The sequence below is a fragment of the Mustela nivalis genome (assembly GCF_964662115.1).
Source record: "Mustela nivalis genome assembly, chromosome: 12".
Classification (NCBI taxonomy): Eukaryota; Metazoa; Chordata; class Mammalia; order Carnivora; family Mustelidae; genus Mustela; species Mustela nivalis.
Window position 1 is genome coordinate 16,676,970 of NC_139031.1, and position 15,253 is coordinate 16,692,222.

A 15,253-nucleotide genomic window follows, 5' to 3' on the forward strand; every position below is an offset into this window, starting at 1 on the left:
AAGGGGAAGCAGGCTCCTCGCCGAACAGAGGGCCCGATGTGGGGCTCGATCCCAGGACCCCGAGACCACGACCTGAGCCAAAGGCAGAGGCTTAAACCACTGAGCCACCCAGGCACCCCTTCAATTATTATTAATAGCAAAATACTCGAAGTAACTTCTAAAAACTGTACTCTCAGGAAGATAAAAAATTTACCAGAATTGAAGCAATTTAAAAAAAAAATAGAAAGAAGATGCAGATTAAATAACACCTTGTACAGTCTCAGCTGAGGCCGAAGAAGGCAATGCTCTGTCCTGATTTCAGCTTTAATGTTGTAACAGCTGTCCTTTCTATATATTGTATGTGATCTGTTTTTCCTATTTTGTGCCTGTTTTTCATATTTTGTGATTTCGCTATTTAAAATAGCCCCCAAGCATAGGGCTGAAGTAAGTGTTCCTAAGTACAAGAAGGCTAGGACGTGCCTTACAGAGAAAATACAGGTGTTAGGTAAGCTTCATTCAGGCATGAGCTGTAGTGCTACTTGCCTTGAGTTCAATGCTAACGAATCAATGATATGTATTAAGTAAAGTGTCTTTTAACAGAAACACATATCTAACCAGGTTATTGAATTATTGGTTGCCGGGATCCAAGGCTTACAGGCTTAACACTAAGTTTTCCCTAGGAGCAATGACTCAATATTCACCAATTCGGTGTTCAATGTGAATTTATAAAACCAGTAATGACAATCAACTATAAATCCATGTCTGTCCTTATATTCTTAAGAAAAATACAGAAGAGGGGGCACCTAGGTGGCTCAGTGGGTTAAGCCTCTGCCTTCGGCTCAGGTCATGATCTCAGGGTTCTGGGATCGAGCCTCACATCGGGCTCTCTGCTTGCAGGGAGCCTGCTTTCCTCCTCTCTCTCTGCCTGCCTCTCTGCCTACTTGTGATCTCTGTCTGTCAAATAAATAAATAAAATCTTTTAAAAAAATAAATAAAAAAAATTTTTAGAAGTAAATAAATAAATAAAAAGAAAAATACAGAAGAACAGGGACACCTGCATGACTCAGTCAAGCATCTACCTTCGGTTCAGGTCCTGATCCCAGGGTCCTGAAATCGAGCCCACACTGGGCTCCCTGGTCAGCAGGAAGCCTGCTTCTTCCTCTCCCACTCCCCCTGCTTGTGTTCCCTCTCTCTGTCAAATACATAAATAAAATCTTAAAAAAAAGAGAGAGAGAGAAATACAAAAAGTTCTGAAGGTGCTGGCTAGAGCAAAGAACCTGGCAACAATCTACAGGTAATTTACACGGCAGCAGTGCAGGAAGCTGTCAGCAGAAAGAACTACACAAACCATGTCTACACAAGGAAAAAAACTAAAAATAACACAAGGTAAAACTTGAATTGTGTGGTTGCAGATGTACGCTGGTCTTCCAGATAGCTGTGATGTTATTTTTGGTACTCTATAAACAAATAAGCATTTGAGAAGCTAATACTGAACTTCTCCAAACAAAACAAAATCAGTTATCCATATTATGTGGCCACTTGAGAAGATGATCTCAGGGTTCTGGGATTGAGACCCTGCATCAGGCTCTCTGCTCAGCAGGGAAGATACAAGATCTTCTCTACTGAGAAGATACAAGAACAGATGCTCAAAGATGTGGGAGAGGTCACACTGTCGGAGGAAGGACATGGCAAGTGAGTTCCCGAAACACTACAAGCCATTCTACAAGTGTGTGCCCAATAACCTCCCCAGTTCCCAAGACAAGGCAGGAAAAATCTCCATCCTCAGAGGGAGCACAAAGGAACAGGCTCAGTCTCAACTTCTTCATCCAGAAGGCCTTGTACTGCTAGATGACGAAGTTATCAGGAAGGTCCAAACTCTTCCCTTTGCTACAAGGGAAGCAGGATAAAGTATAAACCTATGGGGGAAGGAAGCATCTTCCATTAAAAATGGAGCAGTGCTCCTTGGTTCAGTGCAGATTCTGACTCAGCAGTCTGGAGCGGGACCCGAGCTTCGGCACTAACAAGCTCCTGAGCGGGGCCGGCTGATGAGGCTGGACCCCAGTTTGAGTAGTGAAGTCACAGAGCAGCTGTAAGAAGCTGGCAGACCTCTGGGATAGACACGTTTTCGTTGGTCAGGACGGTGGATACAAACCAGAGCATCTGGGTGAACCAGGGCCCGCACTCTGATGTGGTGAAAATCAGCGGAGCTGAGTAGCAGCGCTTCTGCTTTCCGGTCAGACTTTCCCCCACTGCCCTCTCCCCACCTCTGTCTTAAATCTGGCTCTGTTCACTTACTTCACCTGCCTAACTCCTCTAGCCTCCTTTAGCCTTTAGCCTAACTCCTTTAGATCGAGCTTATCAACTACTTCTACATAAATATGTCGAATTCTAGAGCACTGCTAAAATGCACATCAAGTTCGTTCCCCCATTTTGATTCTGAGGGAGACCAAGCTTACAGGTCTTCCTCACAGGACTCACAGTGAAGGACTGTTTGGATAGCTAGAGGACAGAAGAAAATTGTAAAGAACTACAAAAAGAAAAATGGGAGCATAATGAAGAAAAATCTCCAGGTCACTAGAAGCCAACAATGCCTTTCTTACTCTGAAAACGTGAATCAAGGGTGCTACTGAAATTAAGAAATGAGTCACACCTTAAAGAGCCTAGTTTTTCAAACACAAAATGAGTAAGATGAGAAATAATCGTAAGTGAACAAAGGCAAAACAGAAGCTCTCAGGACAGTTTCAACTTGGCACTAATGTGACTTTCCACCACCTTACGTTTGGCTCCAGTGCTGGAGTCACGTGGTTCTTTTTTTTTTTTTTTTTTTTTTTTTTTTTTTAAAGATTTTATTTATTTATTAGAGAGAGAGGGGGAGAGAGAGTGAGCACAGGCAGACAGAATGGCAGGCAAAGGCAGAGGGAGAAGCAGGCTCCCCACCAAGCAAGGAGCCCGATGTGGGACTCGATCCCAGGACGCTGGGATCATGACCTGAGCCGAAGGCAGCTGCTTAACCAACTGAGCCACCCAGGCGTCCCAGTCACGTGGTTCTTAAACAGCGCTTTCACCCACAGTCCTACATTCTCAGCTAAGTCCCACAATAGCCCACCGCACACACAGACACACACAGACAAGTTCCGCGCCACGCCCAAGCTGACGTAGCTCGTTAAGGGACAGAGATGAGAATTAGAGGTCTTCTGACCCAAATCCACTACTGTCTTCACTAAAAAGAAACAATTTGAAACAGCACCACTGGATACTTTCTACACTACTGGGTCAAAATCCATCTCGAAAATCTAATTTCCCTCATTTCTCAAGGGAGCAACATGTAAGATCTATACATCTATAGGTTCTTGGGGTTTGTGCTCCACGGATTTTATCTATAAATGAAAGACAAGCCAAACTCACAACTCAAGTCTTACTGTTATACTTCCAGATCTGTGATATATTCAAGCATTTCTTAAATCTCTCCTACTAATTGCTATTAAATACAGCCTTCTGTATACCTGGTAACACAGTTCGGCGAGTTGAGGAGATTCTCTCACTGCTACTGGGCCTGTTCTCCCTTCAGTTCCCTTCTCCAAGATGTTTAAAATGGCGTGAAGGCACGTCCGAGGGCAACCCAACACTCCTACGAGAAACCAAGAAGAAACTCAGCTTTTCAAACTTTTGCATTAAAAGCCTAAAAATCCTTTTATAAATATTAAACTCCACAAATATATGCTCCACTGTAAACACACTTTCAAATAATGCCGTAGAAAATTAAATTCTCCAAGGCTTAATTTGTTGACTTAGATCTAATTTCTAAAGACTTATCTACCATCTGACCTCTCACTGCCAGTGAATTATCCCATGAGCCCAGAATTCAACGAATGACCACTTAGCTGCATAAAGATGAACAGAAATCAATGTCTACGTGTCCTCTGGCTATACCTGGATCTTGCAGGTTTGTAGTACTGACAGGTTTCTTCAGTTCAAAGCCCAGAAGGTAGAGAGCAAGGTTGGGGGGGTTACGTTCCAGAGAGGTGATGAGAAGATTCAAGATGTGAATTCTTGTTTCATGACGGATTCCAGCTAATTTCTTTTCAAGTTCTGATCCTTAACGTGGAAATTCATGACACAAAGTTACAAAACAATAAAAAGGTCAAGATAAGTTTAAATATATAAAGCTTGTATTCCAAACCTCCATGTTCTCTTTAAGTTCACTTCATCAGCCATTAGAATGCAGATTTGTTTAAAGCCTTACATGTTTGTGCTAGCAAATTCTCAAACTTCTCTTTTATCACCAACAGACAGTTAACAGTTTTCTTTATATTATTTATACAGAGTGAAAAAACAATACATGTTAGTAGAAGACATACCCTCTTCTAGACGTACAAATTCTTCTGTGTCTTCACTATCCAAACACTCCACAAATCCAGCCATCAGCTTCTGACTTACACCCTGGGGTCATATAAAGATTTTTTAAAAGACAAATTATAAACTTCTTAAATATCAGAGAAACTATGATACATTTCTTTATAGACACTTGTTTATAAAGAAAAAAGGTAAATCTCTAAAGTATTTAGGTTTCAATTTCACTTTTAATAAGAAATGCAATTCCTTAAATTGCCATAAGTTAGCTCTCTATAGAAACAAAGAAACAAATATTTTTTATTGGTTTCAAAACTCGCTTCCCTAATTTCCTTTCCCAAAATATCAAACCAGTTTAAAAAAATAACATTAAATTGCCATCTGATGACCTCCTCATTGTATACCCAAGACTATGAGATCTTAACTAAAATACAAAATAAAATTCTCACCTTTTCTCTTTAGAATTTGTTTCTAGGCTGGGCTGAGAGATTAGACATTACCCAGTCTCCTCGAGGACTCAAGCAGGATATTAAAATTGGTAATAATAATTCATACTCAAATGTATATGAATGAGCTAAGAACCCTCACTTTCCACATCTCCTCTCATATAGTTTTTGTGGGGTTTGTTACAATTGATTAATGGAACTTTAGTTCAGTATGTGGGTTATACACTGATTATTAGCCCAACAAAGGAGGATTCTGACAACAATACAATCCTCCCTATCATGTAGTTTTCAAGAACCTTATCCAAAAGCTAGATCAGACAGTGGTTCTCAACCTGGGTGGCACTGCCACTCCAGATGGCACTTCGAAATATATGGGGGCATTCTGAGTTGTCACAACTAGAGATTATTACTGACAGACAGTGGCAGGGGACCAGGGATGCTAAGAGTCTTGCAGTATGAGGAAGAGTGATACAAAATGAATATCTGTCCCATCCAAAAGGCCCGAGGAGTCTCAGTTTTGTTTTTTAACAATTTTATTTATTTGAGAGAAAAAGAGAGAGTGAATGAGCAGCGGAGGGACAGAGGGAGAAGGAGAAAGAGAATCTCCCCACTGAGCACAGAGTCTGACATGGGGCTTGATCTCAGGACTGTGAAATCATGACCTGAGCCAAAACGAACACTCAGACACCCAACCAACTGAGCCACTCTGTCACCCCAAGAGTCCCTCTTTTAAAACACTGTACAGGGCGCCTGGGTGGCTCAGTGGGTTAAGTCTCTGCCTTCGGCTCAGGTCATGATCTCAGGGTCCTGGGATCAAGTCCCGCATCAGGTCTCTATCTGGCGGGGAGCCTGCTTCCTCCTCTCTCTCTCTGCTGCCTCTCTGCCTACTTGTGATCTCGTTCTGTCAAATAAATAAATAAAATCTTTAAAAAAAAAAAAACTGTACATAACAAAATTCAGCTACCAAGGAGTACACAACAAAATTCAACTAGCTAAAGTAGTGCTTTCTAATGTGAAGATACAAGGGGACAAATGCTTATAAAGAGGGGAAAAAAGCAGCAAATTCCCCAAAGGTAGCTATTCAGCATAGAAACGAGTTATCCAGGACAGAAAGAGATTATAAATCAGTTTAACAGAATAGCATCTGAAAACTGTCTAAAGTGCAATATCAGATGAAGTGACACAAATGGAAGTTACCAGAAAACCACAACAGTAGACGACTCAATAGTGAGACACATTCACAACTGCACAAGCTCAGACTACAGTCAGAGTAACCGACAGAGTGAAACAAAGGATGCAAACACAAGCAGAAGCTACACTAGAAACCTTATCCCTTTAATGTACTCAGAGGAGCAAGAGTCTCACTCCGCCTGCCAGGCACACACCACAGCGTCTGCAGCATCACTGTGGATGGTACACTCTTCAAACACAAATCACAGCCCAGGACACGGATAGGTTTTCACCATCATATACAAATACACTTACTCTCAAAGAATTTTTTCATAAACACGAGTAAGAGTCCTCCACAGACACTGTGACTTCCATATGCACTCAGAATGTACCAAAAGAAGTAACAACAACAAAAGCAGTTACCTGGTCATGTGTGAAATCTCCAACCAATTTTATCTGAATATTGGAGTTGCAAGAGATACAGCAGAGAATCTTGGCACTTTCAAAAGCCAATTCCGGATTAGTATTGCCATGATACAGGTATCTTTAAAGCAAAAAAACATTTGAGGAACAATGTGACGAAACTTTTGGCTTTTCACACCTCTCAACAAGGAACATGTAGAACCAGGGCATAGAGCACTCCTGGGTAAATGAGATAAAGGTTTCCGTTCTAACTAGATGCAGTCTGTTGTGGGTTGAATGGCATTCCTCCAAAATTCAATCACGATATCCAAACCCACAGTGACCTTATTTGGAAACAGGGTCTTTGCAGACATAGTCAATTCAAGTTAAGGTGAAGTCATTACAGACTACATGCAGCCCTAGTCCAATGATGGCTTATTAAAATTAGGGGGGGATTCAAAACAGACACACACACAGGGAGAACACCATGTGAAGCTGAAGACAGCAATCAGGGTGATGCCTCTACAAGTCACAGAACAACAAACACTGCCAAGAAAACCACTGGAAGCTAGGATGTATACGTGAGAAGTTTTCTTCCTAGCTCCTAACCGCCAAACTTCCAACTTCCCTAAAGGAAAAAAACTATATATTTATAGTGATATATAGTATATATAATATAATATGTAATATTATATTGTTTCCTGGAGTTGAGCATCTCATCTCATCTTGCCTCCCTCTTCATTTTCATCTTGTTTTATTTTTCCTTCCCTTCCCCTACACTTATCTGTTTTGTTTCAGCCCTTCTACTGTTCAGCTATTATGGACAATGCAATTATAAAGATTGGGGTGCATGTGCCCCTTCGAGTCATTGTATTTGTATCCTTTGAATAAATACCTACTAGTTCAATTGCTGGGTCATAGGGTAGCTCTATTTTTTAACTTTTTGAGGAAGCTCCATACTGTTTCCCAGAGTGGCTGCATCAGTTTGTATTCCCACCAACAGTGTGAGGGGTTCCCCTCAAGGAGACAAACAATATTAAGATAATGTCATTTTATACTCAGAAATGTTTAGGATGTGGAACCCATTAGAAAGAAAAAAAGAAACCATAAAGGTCAGAGTAATTAAAATAAGAAGGACTAAAGAAAGCAAGAACAAAATGAGCCCCCCACCCACCAAGTAATGAATGAAGGAGCTTACCAGATTTGGAAATCAAAGACAGAATGCCCACGTGATTTATTTCATCATTTTTCTACCTACAATTGTAACTTACCTGGCAATATTCACCACATTATCGGCCTTCTTAGTTCTGGGATTGATTCCCTGTAACAGTTGTTCTAAAGGAGAGACGATTAGAGCCAGCTGACTCTCTCTTAGAAGATCCATAAAGAGATTTTCCTTTTGCAGAGTCAGATTGAGAAGTGCAAGGCAATGCTGTACTGCCTTCTCCAAGTGTTTCTTCCCTACAAAAAAACACAAACTGAAGTTAAAGTTCTACATGAACCTTAGAAATGCACAGTTCTTAGGAAAACAAGCTAAGGGACAAGTTCTGGACTTAAAAAGCCCTCAAATATTCACTTGCAGCAGCAATTTCATAAAACTACTCACCCATGCCAATTCACGGTAATTACCGTTAACTTAAGAATCCCCGTATGCAGTGGCTTCTCAGTCACTTTCCCTTAGTTCTTCCTTAACTATTTGGAGAAATGGTTCCGAGACTGGGGGGTGATTTAGGCCCAAAGGGACACGTAGCAAGACCTAGAGATACTTTTCGTTGTCACAACTGGGAAAGTTCTACAGGCATCTAGTGGTTAGAGGCCTACAGTGCACAGGACAATCCCCACAACAAAGAATTTCATGGCCCAAGATGTCAATGGCACCAAGACTGAGAAACTGATTCGAGTAATACATACTGCAGAAAATGTGTAAATAAATAAACAGAATTTGAACAGGATCATCTGCAATCCCACCATTCAAATTTAAAATACATGGTCTCTGGAGCCAAACTGCCTAGGTTCAAATCAGAGCCACAACTTACTGTGGAAAGATACGAAACCACTTTGTTGCATCAATTTCCTTATTTGCAAACCGGAAATAACAGTATCTAATAAGAGGGCTTTTGTACAGATTAAATGTGTTAAATGTGCTTTTAAAAGCACCAAATGAATATTAAGCACTCAATAAATCATGATAATTAGCAGCAGTAATGATTTTGAATAAAACTTAACACTATGAACCACCAATTAAGTACCTTTACAAAAACTATATGGACAAGAAAACAAAAAGTACATTAGATTTATATTTAGGCATGTTACAGATATTAAAGTGAAAGAAACATTATTATAACTACTGATTTAAAAAACCATGCAATGAGACACAGTGATAGTGTACTGTACTTTCACTTTTAATATGCTTTCATTGCATGACTCACTGGAAACACCTATGAAGAATCTCACAGTGAAAAAGAACTTCAGAAATCATCTCTTTCAAACCCTCTGCTTACAAAAAAATAAAAATATGAGAACTGTTTTCATGACATTAAGACATTCAGGCACATACCAGGGAAAGGGGCATAGGTATCCAGCTGCTTAACACCTTCTTCCAGTAAACTAAGGGCAAGCTCCAACATTGGTGACTCATTCAGAAGATGATACATGAGACTAAATCCTGGTGGCTTATAGGCTATGATTTCTTCTCCTAAATAGAACACAACACAATCCAAAAGACGAACAGTTAGTATTTTTGTCAGACCCTTGGTTTATATGAAATGTATGAAACTTGTAAATTAAATGGCATCTAAACGGGCAAGGTTCAATATAGAGACAAGGACACAAACTATATAAGGCTATAATTTCCAAAAGGGCTGTTTTGCTCAGAGCAGTTAGTTACCTATAACATGTTAACTATCCAAGAATCTGTAAGGCAGTGTTATCTTTCATTCAGCAAAATTTTACTTTATTTTCTCTTGCTCAGAACAATGAAAATATTAACTAAAGTAATGTAACAAAAAAGATTACATTCTAACCTAATTCACAAACTTAGAAATAATTTGTATCTTATAATTTATAAATTACAAATAGCTTTACAAATAGCTGACAGCTTATTGGAAAGTGACAGAATTAAATTACCTTGTAATTCCACAAACTGGTCTACAAAATCTTCCAGTTGAGGCTCATAATCTCTGAGCAATTTATAAAACACCTCCAAAACAACCTCAGCAACTTCCCACTACAGAAAGAAATAAACGTGACAGTAACAATAAAACAGTCCAAGGTGATAGCCTTGCTAGGCTTTCCATTCCTCCCACTTTTCTCCAGAACATGAAGAAGCCCCTTCTCTGACGTGTCAAATACTTCCTATTTTCTCTAAAAATCCCAGCTATAAAGGTTCTGAGACATCATCTAATCACCCTTATTTCACAGAGGAAACAAATGAAGCTCAAAGCATGAGTAACTTCCCCAAAACCATAAAACTTGGTAGCAAAGGTACTGGAAATACAAGGCCTGGACTTCTATTCCCAGACCAGTATTCTACCTTACGGCCCTAGCCAAAAAAGTGAAGAGGACTCAGTCACTGCTGGGCTTGCCCCCTAATGACCCCATTAACACCTTTCTGTTAAAAAATGTTTTTTAAAGCCGTGTAACAAGTAAAAATATTTATGCCAAAGGAAAAATATATACAACAGTATAGACAGTAAAATTAAAACTTTATTTAAAAAAATCCATCATATAGAATTTATGAAGGCGGAGTTTGCTAAATATAGATAGGGTGTTTTTTTTAATTATCATTTTAAAACCATTTCCACTGCATATAATTTTATCAAGACGGAGTTTGGGAATTGGGACTATACAGTGATTTTTTAAAAATTATTATTTTAAAATTGTCCACTTAGCTATATTTTCCAAAAATTTCAAGATCATTTATTTAAATAAAAAAGGCTTATCACCACATAAGAATGGATTTTAGGATTGAGAAATACACAAACACTGTCTCTAATAATCTATGCTATTTAGATTGAGATCTAAAGCTGTTTTTGTGAGAAGCTAGTGTTCTAAAATAAAAGAAGTTCAACCTGAAGACTTTCAAATCAAAAAATTCACGAAGTTGAGGAACAAAAGTCTGAGGGTTAGTATGCTGGGCCGGAAACACAATCAATGGTAGCTTGGGAAAAGTGTAGGACTGGAAATGTCCATACGCGTGAATGAAAAACAGTAACCTGGAAAGAACGTGGCTGCCTGAAGCTCTAAACACTTAGGGTCATAATGACCTTTTTAAGAAAAGGCAAATAAGCTACCTAAGCAAAGTGCAAAAATGTATCAGAACATCTTGTCGAAGAGACAGCCATTCTTAGCATCCATTATTTGGTTGCTGAGATAATTTGAGGACTTAAATGTAAACCCCTCTCAGTGTTTATTTTTACTATGTGAGAAGGAAAAATTATAAAGCAACTGACAAAAAAATGAATTTCCAGTACTTGAGACTAAATACTAGAAACAAACTGTCCAGTGAAAGGGGAATGAATACATGAATCACGCTAAAAACAAGTGAGGCTCGTGCAGTCATTAGACTATTTTCAAAGAATCTTTGACGGCATGAAGAAGTGCTCATGATACCGTATTTAGTGGCCAAAAAGAGATGCAAACTAAACTAATTATTTCAATTACAATATATATGTATAGGAAAAAGTTATCTTCCTTTGGCAACAGGATTACGGACAATATTACTTCTTATATTGTTCTCTATTTTCCTAACTGTCCCAAATCAGCATAAAAATTTTATAATCCCCATACAATAACAAATAAATCCAACAGGTTAAAAAACAAGAAAATTATACAAATAAAGCAGAAATGTCCCTACAAGATATATTCAAGTGTATTCTGTGAGGTGATAAACAGTATTTATAGACTAAGTGAATTACATCAGAACCTGGAAGGGTCTCTTATATAGCTTAAAGGTTATAAGCTTGAATCTGGAATCATAGTCCTATGATTCCTTGGAATCAAGGAACTTGATTCCAAGTTCCTTAACCTTGCTAAGCCTCCATCTGTAAAATGGGAATGTTAATAGTACCTGCCTCAGGGTAATATTAGAATTACATAAGATGAAATATATATACGTTCAGTTCTGAGTGTGTTGCAACCAGAGCAAATATGTATGTTAACGTCAATGCTCCCTGAGCCTCCATCACAAACATACCTGACAGACTATAATACGCTTTCCCACTAAGCCAAGACTTCACAACCCAAAAGCACTACTAAATCTATAGAAATTGGTGTGCAAGTTAGGATTAATTTATTTTAATTCCTAAACAAAATCATCCCAAAAAAGGACAATGTGTTTCCAACGAACAATGGTATGACATTTTTGGTTCAATTTTGGCCCAAATTTGTTCAGTGAAGGATCTGAATGACTACGAATTCATATCAACTAAACTACTGATCACTAAAAAGTCAGTGCTTTGGTTTTAATGCCCAGATTTGGTTTTGTTTTGTTTTGTTTTGTTTTAATTTATTTGAGAGAGAGACAGAGAGAGAGCATGAGCGAGGAGAAGGTCAGAGGGAGAAGCAGACTCCCCATGGAACTGGGAGCCCGATGTGGGACTCGATCCCGAGACTCCGGGATCATGACCTGAGCCGAAGGCAGTCGTCCAACCAACTGAGCCACCCAGGCGTCCCTTGGGGGATTTTTTTAAATGCATATAAACTAATCAGATCATGGACGACACAGTATTAAAGACTATGGATTTTACTGACTGGCAAAAGCTAATATGAATCTATAGCTCCTTATACCTTTCATATAAGAAAAAGCAGCAATAAATGAGTAAGGACAAAAAACATTTTCTCTGAACATTACCTTTTCAGCAGCTCTCCGGTAAGCTCTTGTACGGAATCGGAGAAACACAGAATCTCTAAGGAACTGCAAATAAGGGTCAAAGCCAGGGGGCCGCAGGCCAGCACCCAAATTAGAAGGAAATGAGCTCTCCACCAGGGTACTAATAAGCTGGCAAAAAGCCCGAGTCAATGGGTATTCTTCACACCGGGATTCTATTTCATTTAGTTCAACCTACCAATGAAAAATAAAGACATTTAGTAATATAAAACAATCAGCTATAAAGTACAAAACATTTGCAGATATTGACTCATTAATATTGAGCTTATCATCATCACAGCAAAAGAAACCTAACGCATATCACCATTTTTCACTTAGAGGAAAAGACACAAAGTAGTATATAAATCTAGATCAATCAGATGGGAGAATTTTAAATTCCCACATACTGTTCCCAACTGCGAATTAAAAATAGAAATCTTACATGTTTCCTTATGAAAAAGAGAGGGCGAGTGTAGACAGAGAGAAGACAAAAAACTAAAACAAGTAAATTCTCATTTCAGGTTGACTCAAGTAACCTAATTAAATTGAATTTAAAGCAAACTTTCAGCTTGGATGGCTGCCATGTAACATCCTTTCCCAACTCTGAAATCTGAAGTATTTTGGTTCCTCTCACGAAAAATTTCATCTCCATTTCAACATGGACCGGACATTTCAAATGAAATATATTAAGTTTGAAAACTATAGGAACCTAACAGGGTAGGAACAATTTTGTTAATTTTCATCATGTGACTGTATGAATAGAGAACATTTAAACAAAAAGGAAAACTTTACCTCAATACCAATAGCTTGCCTCTGGCTTGGAACCCTCACGGTCTGCAGAATCTTAAAATATTAAGAAACAGATGTTAGGAACACTCCCCCCCACTCCTCAATGAAAAATAGTGGCTCTGCAATATAATAGTCCTATTCCTCCCACACCACATGCGTATATCTTATGCTGATCAGAAAGCACAACTGAAAAGTTTCTGATGGCACTTTCATTAGCAATCATGTGGGATTCAGGTAGAACCTCTGATTATCTGGGCTTCAGAAAACTGGTAGTTTCTAAGAGCACACAAGAAGTATGACAAAAAATTTCCTCTGAGATATTCTAGGAATCATCTTAAGAGGATTTATGGGATGAAATCTCACCAATGCTCAAAACCAGCCCTACAATTAGAACCAGAAAACTAATAATTAAATTTGTTAAGAACAGGTTTGAAAAGGTTTCTTGTGTGGGCAAAAGTTCTGAGTTAAGATGTTCTGACCTGACCTTGCTAGGAACATAAGCAATAAATGGTATAATTAATTTCACTTAATTTTATGTTACTTACCTCTCTTACAAGCTGAAAATATACTATCAGGTAGGATCCTTTAAAAACAAGTCTTGCTCTAAGGGTATCTAAAATGTCTAAACCTAATCATATTTCATTTTCGGTATAAAGCAGCACTAAGCACTTCGAACACTAAGTATGATATATTCACAAATGAAAAAAAATGAAGTATTAATACTAAATCCAAAGTGATTCAGCCTCTCAGCACACACCAGCTCCCTTCATTTTGCTCTTATAAAGTAGCATTACATCTTCAGGACACACGTTAGAAAATAACTAGAATATTTTACTCCTTCAAAATAGTGTTAGAATCACAGACACCTATATGCTTTATTGTTTTTTAGACAAACACATATTCCACCTAACTATTTTCACAGAGGTATTTCTGTAAAGCACATCCTTACTCTCCTTTTTAATCTTAGTGTGTGTGTGTATATATATAGAATAACTATATCTTCACAAAACAATTCCAATAGGCCTTATATCTAAAGAAATAAGTGTTAACAGAGATACTTCGTTCTTCTGGTATGGGACAGGAGGACAGGGAAGGAAGCAACAGAAAAGAAAAACAGGTATTCCCCACATTTAATGAGTACAAATAATATCTGAAGGCTTTTATCAGCCTGGTCTTAAAGACAGAGTTGAGGAATTCTGTCCATTTATTAATATCTCAAAGACACTGAAAAACAAAGTCTTAGGAGAAGAACCCATCTCCAGTAACCTACTGAAGCTGTCAGCTGATCTAAGAGAAAAACCTAAGCCTGTTAATTTCTGATGCTATGCTCGGTACTCAAACCATAACTAACTGGGAAGCTGCAAATTGGATGCCCCTGCTTCTACCATATTATCGAGCCTCATTTTCCAAACTATTACATCAGAGAGCTGATAATACTACCTGAGTGTATTCCAACGACTGCCAGAGGGAAGCAGCAATTTCAGGGGATTTTCCAAAAGCTGCAAGGGTCTTCAGCAGCTCTGCTTTGAGAACGGGGGGAATACTGCATTGCAGGAGTCCCAGAATCACCACAACCGGGGTCCACTGAGGATGTTCACAGAGTGCCAGACGAGCATTTTCACTCTGGGGATCAAACACAAAAGATGAGAGAGACTTTCCCATATTCAAAACCTAAGAAAAATGACCAGGAATCATCTAAATTGCTAGCACTTATACTGAGTATTCAAGGGCTTAATACATATTAAAACAAAGATAAGCCTATGGTTGATGCTTGAGGGATCAAATCAGATTACAGCTCAGTCAGTGTAAAGAAGGGAGGAGAAACAGCATTTTAGAATTACTTTCAGAGCTCTAAGTTTGGAAAATAATCCATATGAGGGTCACATAAATCTTACCTAAGCATTTTCAATCTTAAACAAATGTAGACTGTTTTTTACTATAATATATGAATGAATACCTTTTAGTTTTTTGATAAAAAAAAAAATGAAGATATATATGGTAAAATATACCACTTTCCTTTTTCAGTAGACTACACACAGCATAGAGCCCAATGCAGGGCCTGAACTCACAACCCTGAGATAAAAGTTGGATGCTTAGCTGACTAAGCCACCCAGGCACGCCAATACCATTCCATTTTAATTCAACAAGTAATAACTACTAACTTTATGGGGGGGTTTTGTTTTGTTTTGCTTAATATTTTATTTATTTGACAGAGAGAGAGGGAACATGCACAAGTAGAGGGAGCAGCAAA

The 15,253-nt window shown here is 38.5% G+C and overlaps 1 protein-coding gene across 1 annotated transcript in view; it reads right to left on the bottom strand.

The window, feature by feature from the left end:
• The window catches only part of NUP205 (nucleoporin 205), an 83,420-nt gene that overhangs the window by 38,447 nt on the left and 29,720 nt on the right, over positions 1 to 15,253 (bottom strand). Inside the window, exons 13-22 of the mRNA XM_082693262.1 lie at positions 14,443 to 14,625; positions 13,006 to 13,056; positions 12,199 to 12,408; positions 9,474 to 9,573; positions 8,905 to 9,042; positions 7,619 to 7,808; positions 6,369 to 6,489; positions 4,338 to 4,419; positions 3,910 to 4,074; positions 3,483 to 3,607 (exon numbers count right to left, since the gene is read on the bottom strand). Of these exons, the coding sequence (XP_082549388.1) occupies positions 3,483 to 3,607; positions 3,910 to 4,074; positions 4,338 to 4,419; positions 6,369 to 6,489; positions 7,619 to 7,808; positions 8,905 to 9,042; positions 9,474 to 9,573; positions 12,199 to 12,408; positions 13,006 to 13,056; positions 14,443 to 14,625 (1,365 nt within the window). The remainder of the gene's footprint in view (positions 1 to 3,482; positions 3,608 to 3,909; positions 4,075 to 4,337; positions 4,420 to 6,368; positions 6,490 to 7,618; positions 7,809 to 8,904; positions 9,043 to 9,473; positions 9,574 to 12,198; positions 12,409 to 13,005; positions 13,057 to 14,442; positions 14,626 to 15,253) is intronic.